We start from the raw sequence: 18,168 nt of genomic DNA, 5'->3' as shown, positions 1-18,168 counted from the left end.
GAAGCATAGGAACTGAAAAGTGGTCTGTAGTCACCCCCCTGCAGAACCACTCCTTTATTGGGGGTGTCTTGCTAATTGCCTATAATTTCCATCTGTTATCTGTTCCATTTGCACATCAGCATGGGATATTGATTGTCAATCAGTGTCGCTTCCTGAGATTTCACAGAAGTGTGATTGACTTGGAGTTACATTGTGTTGTTTAAGTGTTCCCTTTATTTTTTGAGCAGTGTATGAAACTATGATCCAGGGATTTATTCTGATTGCCATATTTGGATTTTGGAACTAATTTTTCCTCCTGATATGGGGCAATTGGTATCAGCCTTATAAGGGTTTTTTGCCTTCCTCTAGATCATGACTATTTCTTCCATAGGGGTGATTTAGGGTTCCTATTGTGATATTTACAAAAGTATCTAGAGACATATATATTGTCACGATTCGGCTTACAGGTTGTGGATCCACTGTGTCAGCGAGGGATTGGCGTGGACCGTGCCGGTGGACCGGTTCTAAGTGGCTACTGGTGTTCACCAGAGCCCGCCGCAAAGCGGGATGGTCTTGCTGCGGCGGTAGCAACCAGGTCGTATCCACTAGCAACGGCTCAACCTCGCTGACTGCTGAGAAGGCGTGGGACAGAAGGACTAGGCAGAGGCAAGGTCAGACGTAGCAGAAGGTCGGGGCAGGCGGCAAGGTTCGTAGTCAATATGGATAGCAGGAGATCAGGTAACACAAGCTTGGACAACACTAAACGCTTTCACTGGCACAAGGCAACAAGATCCGGCAAGGGAGTGCAGGGGAAGTGAGGTGATATAGCCAGGGAGCAGGTGGAAGCTAATTAAGCTAATTGGGCCAGGCACCAATCATTGGTGCACTGGCCCTTTAAGTCTCAGAGAGCTGGCGCGCGCGCGCCCTAGAGAGCGGAGCCGCGCGTGCCAGCACATGACAGCCGGGGACCGGGACGGGTAAGTGACTTGGGATGCGATTCGCGAGCGGGCGCGTCCCGCTATGCGAATCGCATCCCCGCCGGCAATGTCAGTGCAGCGCTCCCGATCAGCGGGTCTGACCGGGGCGCTGCAGGGAGAGAGACGCCGTGAGCGCTCCGGGGAGGAGCAGGGACCCGGAGCGCTCGGCGTAACAGTACCCCCCACCTTAGGTCTCCCCCTTTCTTTGTCCGGCAACTGCTTCACATGGGACGAGGACACCGGGAGTGATTGTAGGGTTTCCTCAAAGGCAGGCAGTACAGCAGGAGTGGGAATGGGGAGGGAGGGCAGAGGGTGAAGCTTGGCACGAAGCAGGGTGTCACCAGGACGGGGGCCATGAGGAGGCAAGGCACAGTCCTGATAAGCCTTGGGGGAACCAGGTGTAGGAGGAGGCACTGAGGCTTGCCTAACGGGACTGGGAGGGGGGGAGAGGCATTTCTTGTGGCAAGCAGAGTCCCAGTTCTTGATCTCCCCGGTGGTCCAGTCAAGGGTGGGAGAATGAAGCTGGAGCCATGGCAGACCGAGGAGGACCTCAGAGGTGCAGTTGGGAAGGACGAAAAATGCAATCATTTCGTGATGGGGTCCAATGCACATTAAGAGGGGTTTTGTGCGGTAACGCACGGTGCAATCCAATCTCACTCCGTTGACTGCGGAAATGTAGAGCGGCTTGACGAGACGGGTCACCGGGATGCAGAACTTATTCACCAAAGAATCCAGAATAAAATTCCCAGAGGCACCAGAGTCCAAGCAGGCCACGGCTGAGAGGGAGGAGTTGGCAGAAGGAGAAATCCGCACGGGCACCGTGAGACGTGGAGAAGCAGACTTCGAAGCAAGAGACGCCACACCCACGTGAGCTGGGTGCGTGCGTTTCCTAGACGTGGAGGACGAATAGGGCAATCCACTAAGAAATGTTCGGTACTGGCACAGTACAGACAAAGATTTTCTTCCCTACGGCGATTCCTCTCTTCCTGGGTCAGGCGAGACCGATCCACTTGCATGGCCTCCTCGGCGGGAGGCCCAGGCGTAGATTGCAAAGGATACTGTGGGAGAGGTGCCCAGAGATCTAGGTATTTTTCCTGGTGGAGCTCCTGATGTTTCTCAGAAAAACGCATGTCAATGCGGGTGGCCAAATGGATAAGTTCTTGCAGGTTGGCAGGAATCTCTCGTGCGGCCAGCACATCCTTGATTTTACTGGATAGGCCTTTTTTAAAGGTCGCACAGAGAGCCTCATTATTCCAAGATAATTCGGAAGCTAGAGTACGAAATTGGATGGCGTACTCGCCTACTGAAGAATTACCCTGGACCAGATTCAGCAGGGCAGTCTCGGCAGAAGAAGCTCGGGCTGGTTCCTCGAAGACACTACGGACTTCAGCGAAGAAGGACTGGACTGTGGCTGTGGCAGGATCATTGCGGTCCCAGAGCGGTGTGGCCCAAGACAAGGCCTTTCCAGAAAGAAGGCTCACTACGAATGCCACCTTAGACCGTTCTGTAGGAAATAGGTCTGACAACATCTCCATATGCAGGGAACATTGAGACAAAAATCCACGGCAGAGTCTAGAGTCCCCATCAAATTTGTCCGGCAGGGACAAGCGGAGGCTAGGAGCGGCCACTCGCTGCGGAGGAGGTGCAGGAGCTGGCGGAGGAGATGGTTGCTGCTGTAGCAGTGGCAGAAGTTGCTGTAACGTGGCGGTCAACTGCGACAGCTGCTGTCCTTGTTGGGCAATTTGCTGCGATTGCTGAGCGACCACCGTGGTAAGGTCAGCGAGACTTGGCAGCGGCACCTCAGCGGGATCCATGGCCGGATCTACTGTCACGATTCGGCTTACAGGTTGTGGATCCATTGTGTCAGCGAGGGATTGGCGTGGACCGTGCCGGTGGACCGGTTCTAAGTGGCTACTGGTGTTCACCAGAGCCCGCCGCAAAGCGGGATGGTCTTGCTGCGGCGGTAGCAACCAGGTCATATCCACTAGCAACGGCTCAACCTCGCTGACTGCTGAGAAGGCGTGGGACAGAAGGACTAGGCAGAGGCAAGGTCAGACGTAGCAGAAGGTCGGGGCAGGCGGCAAGGTTCGTAGTCAATATGGATAGCAGGAGATCAGGTAACACAAGCTTTGACAACACTAAACGCTTTCACTGGCACAAGGCAACAAGATCCGGCAAGGGAGTGCAGGGGAAGTGAGGTGATATAGCCAGGGAGCAGGTGGAAGCTAATTAAGCTAATTGGGCCAGGCACCAATCATTGGTGCACTGGCCCTTTAAGTCTCAGAGAGCTGGCGCGCGCGCGCCCTAGAGAGCGGAGCCGCGCGCGCCAGCACAAGACAGCCGGGGACCGGGACGGGTAAGTGACTTGGGATGCGATTCGCGAGCGGGCGCGTCCCGCTATGCGAATCGCATCCCCGCCGGCAATGTCAGTGCAGCGCTCCCGATCAGCGGGTCTGACCGGGGCGCTGCAGGGAGAGAGACGCCGTGAGCGCTCCGGGGAGGAGCAGGGACCCGGAGCGCTCGGCGTAACATATATATATATATATATATATATATATATATATATATATATATAGTTGGAAGCCTTTAACAATATAAAAGCAATCTTTATTTTTATGCTGTCTCAGACAATAAATCGTAAACAATTAATCGTAAACAATTAATCATAAACTAATCATAAACTAATGTACAAATAATGTAATCTATACTACAATTTAAATACTGTTTGATTAAGGACTGTACATTCCTCTGGGCTATTTTGGTAAATATTGGAGCAACATTAGCAATTTTCTCTCTAGATAGTAGAGGTTTTATTAGGGCGAGGGGGAGTACTTTTGGTTCTGGCACCGAGATGTGTGGCAGGAGTAAAAAAAAGAGCTCCATCCCGTTGAAAACTACCTACAAGCTTTAACCGGCTTCCATCCCACCCTGAGTGGTGTCTGAACTGTGTCACAACCTAGAGGAATTGTTTATGGAGCACTATTTACTCCGTAGCAAAAAGAAATGCCTCCTGACTAAATCACACTTGGAATTGCAATGAGTAATGACAAAATGGCTGCCGATCGTTTGGACAAGGTTAATGGAGGGGATATTTCCCCTAGGCTGTTGAAGTAACTGTAACTAATAGGCTACTTATCTCTTCACAGCAGCTGCAGTCTCAGGAAATGGCACATTTCACAAAGCTAGAAGAACTTGACAACGTGTGGGGTTGGTCGAGTATTAATAAGTGAGGGCCTGCTCCAACATTCTGGTCTTACAGAGAGAAAACAAAAGTCTCATATCGCGGATTGATGAATCGTTCCCCCAGGAACATGCTTTGCAGAGAAGCCATGGACGTGCTGGAGCCAGGTAAATGTTTTGTTTTATTAAACTATTGTTACCTAAGGGGGTTGTTACACATCACTTTCTAAGGGGGCTGATGGCTATTACTATCTAAGGATGCTACTTTTTACTACCTAAGGGGGCTGCTCGCTATTACTACCTAAAAGGGCTGCTGGCTTTGAGCTGTGTAAGGGGCCCAAAAATTTCTGATGGCAGCCCTGACATGGGCATCCTAAAATGTTTGAGGAGATGAGTCATGGCTGGAGAAGTCTTTATGATGCTTCAGTCCAGATGAAGAAGAGAAAGAAAAGTGAAGACATCACCTGTGAGTAATTAGATGTCATTGTAATACAACCAAAGAATAAGTTGGCCAGCACTATTGATTCCAAACTATTGTATAGACCTGGCTTACAGGTGCAGGCTGCTGGGCTAAATATACATTTGGTTGTATTACACATACGGGGGAGTGGCTACCTCCATGTTGGCTCTTGCACCCCACCCACCTCTATTAGGTGTATATAAGGTGCCTTGGATGTTTCAGACCTTGCAATGCCTGTTGAGCTGTTCACACAGAGGCATATTCATAGTGGAGGGTCCGTCCCAGAATGAGGTCACCTTACCGTGGTGGGACGGTCCACGCTATTTGGCCGCCAAATTTGCAAGCTAAGTACCTCATAATTTCATATTTTCATTTATTGCACTACAGCTGTATAGCTTTTCATGTTCTATCTATATACTCATGTTTTATCTATATACTCACGTTTTATCTATATCTTTGTGCTAGCAGTGTGCTGCTGTATTCTCCTGTTGCTGTATATTTAGCCCAGCAGCTTGCACCTGTAAGCCAGGTCTATACAATAGTTTGGAATCAATAGTGCTGGCCAACTTATTCTTTGGTTGTATTACACACACGGGGGAGTGGCTACCTCCATGTTGGCTCTTGCACCCCACCCACCTCTATTAGGTGTATATAAGGTGCCTTGGATGTTTCAGACCTTGCAATGCCTGTTGAGCTATTCACACAGAGGCATATTCATAGTGTAGGGTCCGTCCCAGAATGAGGTCACCTTACCGTGGTGGGACGGTCCACGCTATTTGGCGCCAAATTTGCAAGCTAAGTACCTCATAATTTCATAGTTTCATATTTTCATTTATTGCACTACAGCTGTATAGCTTTTCATGTTCTATCTATATTCATGTTTTATCTATATACTCATGTTTTATCTATATCTTTGTGCTAGCAGTGTGCTGCTGTATTCTCCTGTTGCTAGATGTAATTGTAATCACTTATATGGTCTGCAGAATCTGTGTACAGCTGGTATCTACCATTTTATAGTCGCTGTATGGGGAAGGGGTAGTTGGGGCATATTGGTCTGGATAGAGTAGATTTTATGTAACAACCATAATATTAGTAAAATAGTAATACCTTGGTGTGTCTACAACTTAACAGTATGATTAAAAGTTTTACCAAATACTGAACCCTGTGAAGGTCGATTGTCTAACTTAAAATGTTTGAAAAATGTCAAATGAGTACTGCAAGAAGCACTTTGACATATCTGCTCAATACCTCATTTGACCCAAGAGGTTGACATGGTCCTAGTAGAGTGGGGTCTGGTAAACTCTGGTCATTTCAGTTAAAGGGGTAATCTGGTGGAAAACAATTTTCTTTTTTAATCTACTGGTGCCAGAAAGTAAAACAGATTTGTAAATTACCGTACTTCTATTTAAAAATCTTAATCCTTCCAGTACTTATCAGCTGCTGTATACTACAACTTTTTAGGGTGTCCATGCTGTCTAGGCTTAGGGTCCTTATTGTAGGGTAATGCAGGGATAAGTGAGACTACTAGGTCCCTCTATATAGTTATATTCCTCCCTTCTCCCCCTCCCTTCGCCTACCTTGCTATTCCTGTTGATCATAGTTTTTCCTTACCCATCCCGGTGTCTGACTGTCTGTCATCTTATACCCCTTTTTTTTTTTTTTTTATTCTGGCTTTATACCATCTACACTGCCTCTTTAATAGGTATTTAGCATCTTTGAGTCGGTTCCTATCTGCCGGTCCTCATCTGGAACCATGTCTCTATTGTTTCAACTTTAATTATGCTTTAGTGGGACCCTTAGTGTAGCCCACCCCCTCTCACACAACCATACACAACAACAGTTTGGGATGTGGGAACATATTAGGTATGTGTATAACATCTGTTGTTTCTACTCTTTTATGTCCTTCTGTAGTAGTCAGTACTTATATTTACTATATATGCTAGAGTGTTGGGGCTGGAGGATGGGTTCTTTTTGTTAGACGTACGCCTAACTTTTTGTTTACCACCCTTTGTGTTCCGTTGCTAGCTTTCAACCAGTTTGAGTTTATCCTTTGAATATTCGGCCATAGCACCCGCTGCCCCACACGGTTAATTTGATCGGAGCTAAGCAGCTCCATCTCTGGGCAGGTGCCGGAACGCATTAAATGCCAGCGTGTGCACTGAGCGCGCATCCCTAGATACTGACCGAGAACTCTGCCACTGCAGAGTCTCTGTTCGTTATATCAGATATCGTATCTGAGTCTGTAAGTACATTGTAATTGTTTTGTTTATATCGTTTGTGGTGGCCAGTAGTGTATAGTTGTTACTTTAGCCTACCTCTATAGATGTGTTTATATTTGTAGTTAGCGTCTCCTTTCCATGTGTCCCATGGATGGCCTGGGAGTATGTACTGCATTTCTTTATCTGAGTATATAGACAGAGGAGGGCCATGATAGTTATACTATATATATATATATATATATATCTTCTTTGTCAGGTGGCTGCCCACTTGTGCCCTCTAATTTGGCAATACTGGGGATGGTATAGCTACCCACTAACCGGCTGCTTCTTATATTGGTCACATGCAGCACTGATTGGCGTGTTGTATGGCTAGGTTATCAGTAGATGCTGTGTTCTCATTACTGTATTGTATACATGTAATTGTGCACTTCTCCCTCTATGTCCCCTGATGGATATGCAGGTGAATGGAAAAAAAACGGGTAGATAGCGCAAACCACTTCCAATGTCAGATCAAGGTTCAATAGTTCTTTATTGTAGCCAGATACAACGCGTTTCGAGGTCCAAGCCTCTTCTTCAGGTAACAGGCTTACATACATACTCTCTCATAAACACACTCTAAATGAATTTTGGCACCAAAAAAACGGGACTACAAGCCACGCCCCATGGGCAGGGCTATCTTTGAAAACACTGCCCGGAAGTTTGGCTCATGACATATTTGCATATTTGCATAAAATCCCTTTAAAACACTTGTAATAGTAAAACAACAACAATAAAATAGTTACAATAAATGAATATATTGGTGTAAACCATCTTTCCAATACGGGATCGGCTTTATCTTATTGCCGCAAGGCTCCGGGACCTGACGTCCCATCGCGCATGCGTAGTTCCTATTGTTTCGGACCGGTCAGTGAGCCAAACTTCTGGGCAGTGTTTTCAAAGTTAGCCCCGCCCTTGGGGCGTGGCTTGTAGTCCCGTTTTTGCCGCCAAAATTCATTTAAATAGAGTGTGTTTATGAGAGAGTATGTATGTAAGCCTGTTACCTGAAGAAGAGGCTTGGACCTCTAAACGCGTTGTATTTGGCTACAATAAAGAACTATTGAACCTTGATCTGACGTTGGAAGTGGTTTGCGCTATCTACCCAGTTTTTTCCATTCACCTGCATATCCATTATCCCATCGGCTGGAGTCGAATCTATGCTGACACCAGAGGAGCAGCACCACCCATTACCTTATGCCAACATAGTAGTTGTGACTTTCTCACAACTCACCCAGGTGAACACTTGGACTTAAAATTGTCTGCCCACTGCTATGTACTAGAGATATTGTCCCATGGAAAGCTCTGCCTCTTTTATCTTATAGAAACATCTGTGTCCCCTGAGGAAGGGAATGTGCTACAGTATAAAGTGTCACATAGAAACTCATTGGGATGGGGAATATATAGTGCATATCATCTATTTCTATGGTAGAGCATTCTTGTGTATAATACTTTTATGGTAGAGCATTCTTGTGTATAATACTTTTATGGTAGAGCATTCTTGTGTATTTGACCTGTGTTCTGATATGTTATACAGGCTGTTGGTAGGTGACTACATGAACTTTTAGTATATAGACTTATTTTCAGATTTATTATTTGGGACTCACATTTTTGTGTATAGTGATGTATTTTAGGTGTAGCATTAATTGGACCCCTATGATCGCGCTGCAGGTGGTCCAATAAATGTAACTAAGCGCTGCAAATACATTAGATGGAGTATTCAGTATTGATCAAGGTGACTAAAGGGTTAATGGCAGGCATCAGTGTGGTTGCTGATGTCTTCCATTAGCTATGAGGTCTATGATGTGAGTGCAGCTCCTGCTCTTGCTTCATAGATTGTACTGGTCGCAGGGCATAAATGTACACCCTGGCACACAGCACCAGGCAGCCAGAGCGTACATTTATGCCCTATGTCCTCTAGGGGTTAAGAAAACTGTGCATGAACAAATTTGGTCGCCCAGTACAGGACATGTTACCCTGTACCCTTGCTGCCCTGTCAGGCAGCCTTCTTCAGTGTCCCCAGGGCCCCTTGCACCTGTTTCCCCCCCTGTACATATGTTCTGCAGTGTATTGTATTATAACATGTGTTGTATCTTTAAGAGTTATGTCATGTGACTGTTACCAAGAGGTACCAGCGACCAGGTGATCCCAAGAGTGACCTATGTGCTCCCTGCTAGTCTTCCCCATATAAGCCCTGGGTGGAGCTAGCCTCTCTTCTTCTTCTTTTCCTTACAAGTCTTTGCTGAGGTCCAGTGCAGTCATGCCTAGTGTGTGTGTCCAGTGTGTTGGAGGCCTCAAAGTCAAGTCCTGCAGCCACCATCAATTCAATTAAGCTAAAGCCACAGCTTTATGAGTCAAGTCAGTCCCTGTCATCTGTCAAGTCAACATGGTCTGCATTCAATTGTCCAGTCCTACCACAAGTTCCAGCAAGCCCTTAAGGTCTCTGCATCACTGATCACCTTCTTGGGCCCTGGCTGAACTGTATAAACTTTACCAACTGCTTACCCTCAGTAAAGCTACCGTTGTCCGTAACTTGGCGTCTGAGTTTTTATTGCCCCCGTGCCTAGCCCAGGATCCAGCTGTATACCTTCGGGGGGTTTTATTCTAAACCACGCCCTGGCATCACAAATGCAAGGGGTTAATGGCATCTGCCCCCAGGGTAACAACATCTGCCCTCATCACACCCCGCTACCACACCCACAAAACTAATATACTGAAGTTACATTGTATGGGTGCTTTCACACGTGTGTATTTTCTGCTGCAGATCTGCTTCAGCAGATTTAGCTGCCCATTGACTTCAATGAAAAAATATGCATGTGTGAACACACCCTAAAGAAGAGAATGATGTGAGAGACTAGTTTTTCAAACATAGCTTTTCCATTTGGCTTCTTTATTAACCTCTTCAGGACACAGGGCGTTTGGATACGCCATGCATTCTGAGTCCTTAAGGACACAGGGCGTATCCATACACCCGTGGGAAATCCGGTCCCCACTGCTAGTCAGTTGGGGACCAGAGCCGGATGCCTGCTGAAATCATTCAGCAGGCACCCCGACACATCGCCCAGGGGGGTCCTGAGACCCCCCCCCCCATGTCGGCGATCGGAGAAAATCGCATGTCAATTTAGACATGCGATTTTCTCCAATTCCGGGCTGATCGGGTCTCTGGTGACCCGATCACCCAGAAAATAGGGCTGATCGGAGTTGTCAGCAACAGCCCCGATCAGCCTAAGGGATAGGAGTGAGGTCGCAGAGCTGCGATCTCCTCCTATCCCCTGCCATTAGTCAGAACGGAGTTCTGACCAATGGCAGCGCAGGACAGGGGGTTGCCATGGCAACCCCCCGTTCTGCCCGCCCCTGGATGTCGAGGGGATCTGGGAAGAAGATGGAGGCCGTACCTGCAGGAAAAGATGCCTGGGGACCCGGGATCTTCGCTGGAGCCTGCTGGATACTTGCTCAGGTAGGGAATCGACGGTGTGGGGGGGGATTGAAAGTGAAAGTAAAATGATCTTTACTGTGGCAACCACTAGGAAGGCCAAACTGCAACATCTGGAGGGTCACAGTTTGGAGACCACTGTTACAGTGGTGCCCAAACGGTAGCCCTCCAGATGTTGCCAAACTACAACTCTCAGCATGCCTGGATTGCCCAGGCATGCTGGGAGTTGTAGTTCTGTAACATCTGTCCCTTCAGATTTAGCAATTTTCATGAAATTTTTGAAAATTGCTGCTCTACTTTGAAGCCTTCAGATTTTTTCAAAAAGCAAAAATATGTCCATTTTATGATGCCAACATAAAGTGGACATATTGTATTTGTGAAGAAAAGTAAAATTTATTGTGAATATCCATTTTCCTTACAAGTAGAGAGCTTCAAAGTTAGAAAAATGCTAAATTTTCAACATTTTCATGAAATTTGGGGATTTTTCACCAAAAAAGGATGCAAGTAATGCCAAAAATTTACCACCAAAATAAAGTAGAATATGTCACGAAAAAACACTCAGAATCAGAATATTCGGTAAAAGCGTTTTAGAGTTATTAATGCGTAAAGTGACGGTGGTCAGAAATACGAAAAAGGGCTCAGTCCTTAAGGTGAAAAAGGGCTGCGTCCTTAAGGGGTTAAATAAAGACACAGTGCAATACTTTGTGCTTTTCTTCCATGGTTAGGAGAGAAATTAAAGCATTGTACTGTATTCCTGCATGTTACCTTTGTTAGTGGTAGCTGGGTAGGCAGTGTCACTCCTTCCTTTGAAAGAAGTTTCTTTTCATCTTCAGTAAGAACTAATTCTCCACAAGTACCAGAATTCCGACTATTCGATGAAAGACAGGGCTGCTGTTTTTCAGAAAACATATTTATCGCAAAAAAAAGGATATGTACAGATCATTACAGATATATGTACAGATAATTAAGTAGCAAATAATATAACATTGTCATTAAGCATTAGTTGTATGCGCTTTTAAATAGATGTACTATATAGCTTACCAAGTCAAAGTTATTTGATAGCAAAAGATCTTTTACAGTCAGAGGATGTGATGTATCTCTTCCTTGAGAATGAGTCTTCATAATATCCTCAGTACAAAGCTGACTTGTCCACACGTCTGAAAAAGAACATTGGAAGATAACATCAGGGTTATGCCTCCATCCATCCATTCATCCAAAGTAAAAACTTATAAGTACTTTATTTCCCTCCTGCTAGATTCACTGGCTTTTATCAGATTGCAAAGTACCTATTTGCCACATACAATAGCATAGTTACACTACTTAATTATGCAACAATTTTACAATGCACTTTTAAATTCATCTGACTTTCTTTGTGCTGTACCTGTTTTCTGGAATAAGATACCCCAGACAAGCAAACTTATTACTAACATCCACAATTTTAAAGGGGTTATCCAGGAATCACAAGACAGACCTTTTTTCTTTCAAAGACCACACCCTGTCTGTCTCCACTTTGGGTGTGGTATTATAGCTTGGCTCCATTCATTTCAATGGAACTGAGCTGCAGAACCACACCCAACCTGGAGACCAGGAAGCAGTCTTTAAAAGAAATTACCACTGTTTTTCAATTCCTGGATAACACCCTTTAAGCATGCCCTTAAAACAAATTTCTTCATTGTCCTAACAGAAGCACAGAATGGATATTTTGGTCCCCTGACCCCACCCTAGGAATGCCCACCTAGAAAAAATAAAACAAAAGATTAGTGCACTGCTGTGCAGTGTACATAAGCCTAGACTACCGTCACTATAGTGACGGGAGTCCCTGCTCCAAGCAGGGCTAAACTGTGCTAGTGGCTATACTGCAAACCCACCCTTCCCTCCCCTTCTTGCTGGGCTGAGCACAATTATTACCCCAGTAACCACCAACAAAGGGGTACTGGGAAGAGCCAATACCAAGTGGCCTGGAGCGTCAAGTTTTATTTAGGCTGAGGTTGCTTGGTTGGTTGGTATCTGGCTGATAATGATAATAGGGGGAACCCCAAGAATTAAAAAAAATGTATAAAAAAAAATGGTGGAGTTTTCAAAAGGCATATTAAAAACACATAATGGGAACAGAGCCTGATTTCTGGTTCCTGTTCTGTCATCTTGTTTTGTATTCCTACCTCTAGGGACTGTAACACTAGGAGCAGGGCTACCAAACATGGACCAGGATGGGAAAGCGGACATCTGCCTAAACTGTATGCAGTAAACAGCCATCTGTATAGACAGCATTGTGTCAGCTTGCTGCGAATTTGGAAACCTGCAACTGAGCTAAAAGAAAAAAAAAAAAAAAACAGCAAACAATGGAGGGCTTTTTTTTTTTTTTTGCCAATGAAAACAAGTGAAAATTTAGCCTTAATAAACCAGGCAACAACACCACATTAGGGGAGATTTATCAAAACCTGTCAAGAGGAAAAGATGCTGAGTTGCCCATAGCAACCAATCAGATCACTTCTTTCTTTTTAACAAGGCCTCTGAAAAATGAAAGATTTGTTGCTCTGGGCAACTCAGCAACTTTTCCTCTGGACAGGTTTTGATAAATCTCCCCATTGTGTTTTTTTTCTAATCCTTTGTACCCTTCCAGGTTTGTTCACCTGTTCATTAAAAACCAAAGTGAACTGTATTGTCTGTGCAGTGTACTAGCAGATGTTGTGGTCAATACTATGCTCCTTGCATTCTTATAAAGCCAGAGCGGGGTCCTGTCAGGCAGTACTTTGGCCAGTGTAGGGTCCAGGCCGCATGAAGAAACAATGTATTACCCTGTTATGCATAAGTGGCCAATGTGGGGTCCTGGCATACATTAAGAAAAAGCGTCTTGCTCTTGTATTTTAAAGGGGTACTCCACTGGCCAGTGTTCGGAACTAAATGTTCCTAAAGCTGTTTTTGTGCTGTGGGGGTCGGCCACGCCCCACTTGAAGTCATGACCACACCCCTCTATGCAAGTCAATAGGAGGCCCCTGCCATTGACTTGCATATATGGGGCGTGGTCATGACTTTACAAGGGGTGTGGCCGACCCCCACAGCGCGAACAAAGTGTTCGGAACGTTTAGTTCCGAATGCTGGCCAGTGGAGTACACCTTTAAAGCTCCAACTTGCCAGTACATTGCTGGGTTTATGAGTTACAGAACAGATATACATGGCCGGCAGGTGTGAGCATGTGCAGGGCCTTATTAGGCTGAGTAATCTAAGCTGATGGGCTCTATTATGCCAGGAAGTCCTAATGTTTAGCTTGGGCTGAGTAAGGCTAAGTGTTTAGCCTTATTTCTAAGGTTTCTTTCAGATGTCTAATGCTTCTGCCTCTCGTAAGAGGAAATATAAGAGCAAACACAGATACTGCAGGAATTGTGATGAGCCACTGGCAGATAATCTGCCTGAGGATGTTTGTGATGCCTGTTCTGCTCCATTCAGATGCTCACCTTTAGTACAGCACAAGTCAGCCAAGCTGTATCAGTTGTCTACATAGGCATCCTGTAAACTATGCATCCAATATGTGCTGTATATGTAGTTCTGAAAAATCAACTGTCCTAGTAGATGAAGCCAGAAAATGTTTTGCTTGGTTTTGGGAGCATATGAAGGCATATGAGCATATGAGGTGAGGCCTTCAAATAAGCTAAACAGCCTAGGAAACTGATTTATTTTTCTCCTTCAGAGAAAAGTCCATCAAATTTAGACTCTGACTTTGAAATCTAACAGTGGACTTAGACCGGGTCTTAAAGTCCATAATGGAAAAAGCCAGACAAAGGCCAAGACCGAGGATCCAAGTTCAAAATGGCTTACAGGATTGATCCAGCTAAAATGGAACAATGGGAATTACCATTGAGAAAGTAGAACCTGTAGTAGCGAAATCTATTTCTCCATCCGACAACGAGGAGGACATCTCTCTGAAAAGGTCACATACTAACCTAGCAGCTTAAGATTATTCTGCATTATCATCTGTACCAGTGTTCAGGGCAGTGAGGCTGTGGCTAAGCCATCTGTGAGATGTCATGCAAGGCAGAATATATCATCAAGAATTAATTTAGCAAGTCTCTTTCCTAAAGTCAGGAGTTGACTTTCTTTGTGATATTTCTCTTGATGCTCTAAAAATTGCCTCTGAGAATATGGCACTAGCAAATTCCTCACACAGAGACATCAGGTTAAAATCATGGAGTGGGGATATAGCTCAAAGCACAAATTTTCGTGCTCCCCCTTTGAACCTAGAAATTGTTGTAAACTAAGAAGCAGAGGAGGTTTTTGCAGTTGCCAGTTCCAGGAGGGAACAGAAAGAAGGCTTCGTCCACAATATCAATGGGAGGGAAAGAAAAGGCAACCCGATAACACTATCCCTAAATCTGAGTCCTGAAACCGGATGACATCAGTCCCAGGGGGGGCAAGACTACAAAATGGGAGAAGCTGACAACAGATGCCTGGGTTCTGCGCATAATCAGAGAGGGTGAATCGTAGGAATTTCATCACCGACCCAGAGACAAATTTCTTTTAAACAAAGTACAAGATCAGGGGGTCTTGACTCTTTTGCCAAAATTCATTAGCAAGGGGGCACTAAAGCAAGTACTCCATTGCCAAAGCCAGATGAGGAGACTGAAGCACATACCCCAGTGCCAAAGCTAGACCAGAAGTAGCAACTAATTATAGACCTGAACCTAGACAAAATTAAAGATGGACACTATGAAATCGATTTTTGGCATAGTCTGGCCAGGAGAAGTCATGCTTTTTCTTGATCAGAGAGACACCTATTTACATATGTCAATACACAGAGACACCAGAAAATACTTCAGAGTCACAGAAAAAAGAGAACACAAGATTATTCAGGAATAGAGATAATGGATAAAGATAATAGGTTCCACAGACAGACTTCATTTATAGGGATTAACATCAATTTTAAATACTGCAAGGTATACTTAAAGGAGAACTCCAAAATAGAAAAATTGTCGTCCATACTGCCGGCAGTAAAAAAAAATAAAGAGGTAGGTACCTTCCTTCGCTCCCCCGGTGCCTCTGGTAACCCACTCCGGTCTCTGCCGTGATCCTCTTCCTGGTTGCCGGGGCCAATAACGTCACACTTCCCCTCAGCCGAAAAACGAAAATGCAAAAATAAATTGGCCTGCTCCTTTAAGGTCAAAATGGGCTTGGTCCTTAAGGGGTTAAGTGGGAGAACTTGCACTATTGGTGTCTGACTACTTTTTTTCCCCACTGTACATCCAATTTCCCAGTAGTACAGCCTCTATGGTAAGCACCTGCAAGAGACATCTAGTAACTTTGGATCAACTTGACATTTACACTACAAGTCCAAGAAGTGCCTTTGTGCAGTGCACTTGCGCAGCCAGAGACGCAGATCAAGTTTGACTGCCGCGTTTCCCTGCTGTGAGTCCACTCCAGGGGGGATCGGGATGCCGTCCCTGGGCCCAACTTAAAAGAGTCACTAGTCGGTAAGTGCGCTCTCGCAAGGGAGCAAGTCATACACTCATCGTTAGAAGAGGTAAGGTGCCTGCAATTGACTTTATTTATGAAAGGACTAGAATATTGAATATACACTGAAAATACTGTGTGTAATTTGCCTTGGAATAATGTGACCAAAGCCGTTAATACACTACACCTGTGGATTTGAGCACATTCATTTACATATAAATATTATTTTTGGTTCCCTATATCTGTTCTCTTCTGTCTTTTGAAACACAGAAAGCACTATTGTTTTATTTGTTATTATCTTAATAAATTCTAAACCATTTAAGTATACCTTGTAGTATTTTTAATTTATGGTAATCACTATAAATGAAGTCTGTTTGTGGAGCCTAGAGGAGCGAATTTCATCATAGCTATTCCTATTTCCCTATTATCCAAGTACTTATTGGTGGTACTAGGAGTTGGCACTTGGCATTTGTGTAACTGAGCCACTACCTCATATACTTTTTTCTACAAGATAATTCCCTTTAAATTCACAACATTGTCCTTCAGTCTTTTCACTGTGATGAGGATTTTTAGAAAGGTGCTGACTGTTAGCAGCTCGGAGATTACAGAGGCCTCCTTAACCATCTCAAATCAAGATTTCTTCTGTAACAGCAAACCGTTATTATGGTGAACCAAGAAAGAACAACTAGGAATTCCTTACTGAACATCAAGAGGCAGAAGAGGCAGAAAAAAGCACAGGACAATAAAATAATTTTATTGGTATAACGGGGACAACGCGTTTCGACATGAACTCATGCCTTCCTCATGTCCACTCACAATGCCCAAGGGAATGCTTGTTGTGGTACTGTAGCACTGGGTTGAGGTCCTAGTTGTGCAGTGCCTCCGCCAAACCAGCTTTTTTTCTGCCTCTTCTGCCTCTAATTATCATTGGTCCCCACTATTGAGGTCCGATACCAGTAGGAGCGCAGCAGCCAACCACCGCTATTGACCCAACTCGTGCTAACCGCTACACTAATCAACCTACGAGTATACAAGGTGGGTATCTCACTGTGGTGTGGTGAAGGGCACACAGCAGCAGATACCCCTCATCAGGGAGCACCCCCTGTGTTCTTTATCCTTCTCCAAGCATTACTGAACATCAAGTAATCATTACTATTGAAGCTTGGGTGCCATATAGGATAGAAATGGATCTCATGTCCATGGCAGAACCAGTGGTAAATAATCTCCTAGCAGAGGACTCAAGGGGTCCTTGAATTGTCAAGAGGATCTTCTAAGTCGACACATTCTTCTTCTAGGATAGTGCTTGAACCAGAAATATTTCAACATGCTGGTAAACAAATAGGGTATTCTACAAATAGACCTGATAGTGAGACAGAGACTAGCAAGCTGGAGAAGTTCGAGTCTCTGAGGAGATGGCATCCCCCTAAAATTCTAAATGCTTTTGTAGTCGAATGGAATCAGAAATTTGTTTACAACTTTCCTCTGTTTCCGTTAATTTCAGAAGTCCTATCCAAGATCCTAGTGGAGGCACTGACAGATATCCTAATAGCTCCATGCTGGCAGTGGAGGGCTTGGCCTACCATCGTATCATTACTTTTGAAGAGAATGTTCTGGAAGCACCCGTTAGAAACTGATCTTTTACTCCAGAAAGGATTCTTCCACTGTACAACAACCGGTTACATCTTATGGCCTAGTTTCTGTGGGGAACAGACTAAAAGCAGCTTGGGCTCACAGATAAGTACCGTAGGAACTACCTTGCTCTCTTCTGGAAGATCTTTAACAAACTTTGTCTACTCAGGATTGTGGAGAAGGTTTCCATCCTGGTTATAACATGTTGGTCTAGAAGTATCAGTGTCATCTATGCTGCAATTCTGACAGGGTTATCAAAAAGGCTTAAAGGGAAATACATTAAAGGTCCACATGACAGCGATCAATGCTATAACAAATGGACAGTTTTTAAAGAGTACCTGTCATCACAAAAACTTTTAATATGTTGTTAACGTTTTAGAAACAACTTTCTAATACCATGTCATTTAAAAAAATTATATTTATATATTTTGACTTGTAAAAACTGACCACTAGGGGGTCTCCCTCCATGTCCCGGCAGCAAGTCATGCATGAGTCCTAACTCTCATAGTGCAGCCTGGACACTGACGAGCACAGCGCAGCTCCCTGCCTGTCAATCAGCGAGCGAGCACCACAGCTATATTGAACACTGCCTGCAGTGCGCAAGTTTTAAAGGGGATTATGAAAGAAAGACTGGGCAAAAATGAAAAAAGAAAAACAAAGTGGGGGATAAAAAGACAACAAAGAATGGAAATAGTCGCCTAAACAACAAGAATAGAAATGAAACAAAACAAATAGGGTAAGTCAAAAACGGAAAAACATGTTGACCACCGGAGTACCCCTTTAAACATCTCTCTAAGAAATTGCTATTAGGAAAAT

General features: G+C 44.7%; 1 protein-coding gene and 1 long non-coding RNA gene across 10 annotated transcripts in view; one reads left to right on the top strand and one right to left on the bottom strand.

Moving 5' to 3' along the window:
- Positions 1-18,168, bottom strand: part of CREB3L3 (cAMP responsive element binding protein 3 like 3) — a 104,040-nt gene that overhangs the window by 27,942 nt on the left and 57,930 nt on the right. For all 7 annotated transcript variants that reach the window (XM_056573856.1, XM_056573889.1, XM_056573899.1 and 4 more), the window contains 2 exons: positions 11,323-11,438; positions 11,047-11,172 (listed from right to left, as the gene is read on the bottom strand). In XM_056573856.1, the coding sequence (XP_056429831.1) occupies positions 11,047-11,172; positions 11,323-11,438 (242 nt within the window). The remainder of the gene's footprint in view (positions 1-11,046; positions 11,173-11,322; positions 11,439-18,168) is intronic.
- The window catches only part of LOC130369136 (uncharacterized), a 77,473-nt gene that overhangs the window by 16,761 nt on the left and 42,544 nt on the right, over positions 1-18,168 (top strand). For 2 of the 3 annotated variants that reach the window (XR_008892678.1, XR_008892677.1), the window contains exon 4: positions 4,103-4,304. This is a non-coding gene — a long non-coding RNA (uncharacterized LOC130369136). Of the gene's footprint in view, positions 1-4,102; positions 4,305-17,224; positions 17,340-18,168 lie in introns of those variants that run through there. The other variant, XR_008892679.1, reaches the window with a different exon arrangement.

This window comes from Hyla sarda, chromosome 1 (assembly GCF_029499605.1).
Source record: "Hyla sarda isolate aHylSar1 chromosome 1, aHylSar1.hap1, whole genome shotgun sequence".
Classification (NCBI taxonomy): domain Eukaryota; kingdom Metazoa; phylum Chordata; class Amphibia; order Anura; family Hylidae; genus Hyla; species Hyla sarda.
The sequence above is the reverse complement of the archived record's forward strand: the minus strand, read 5'-3'. Positions and strand labels throughout refer to the sequence as shown.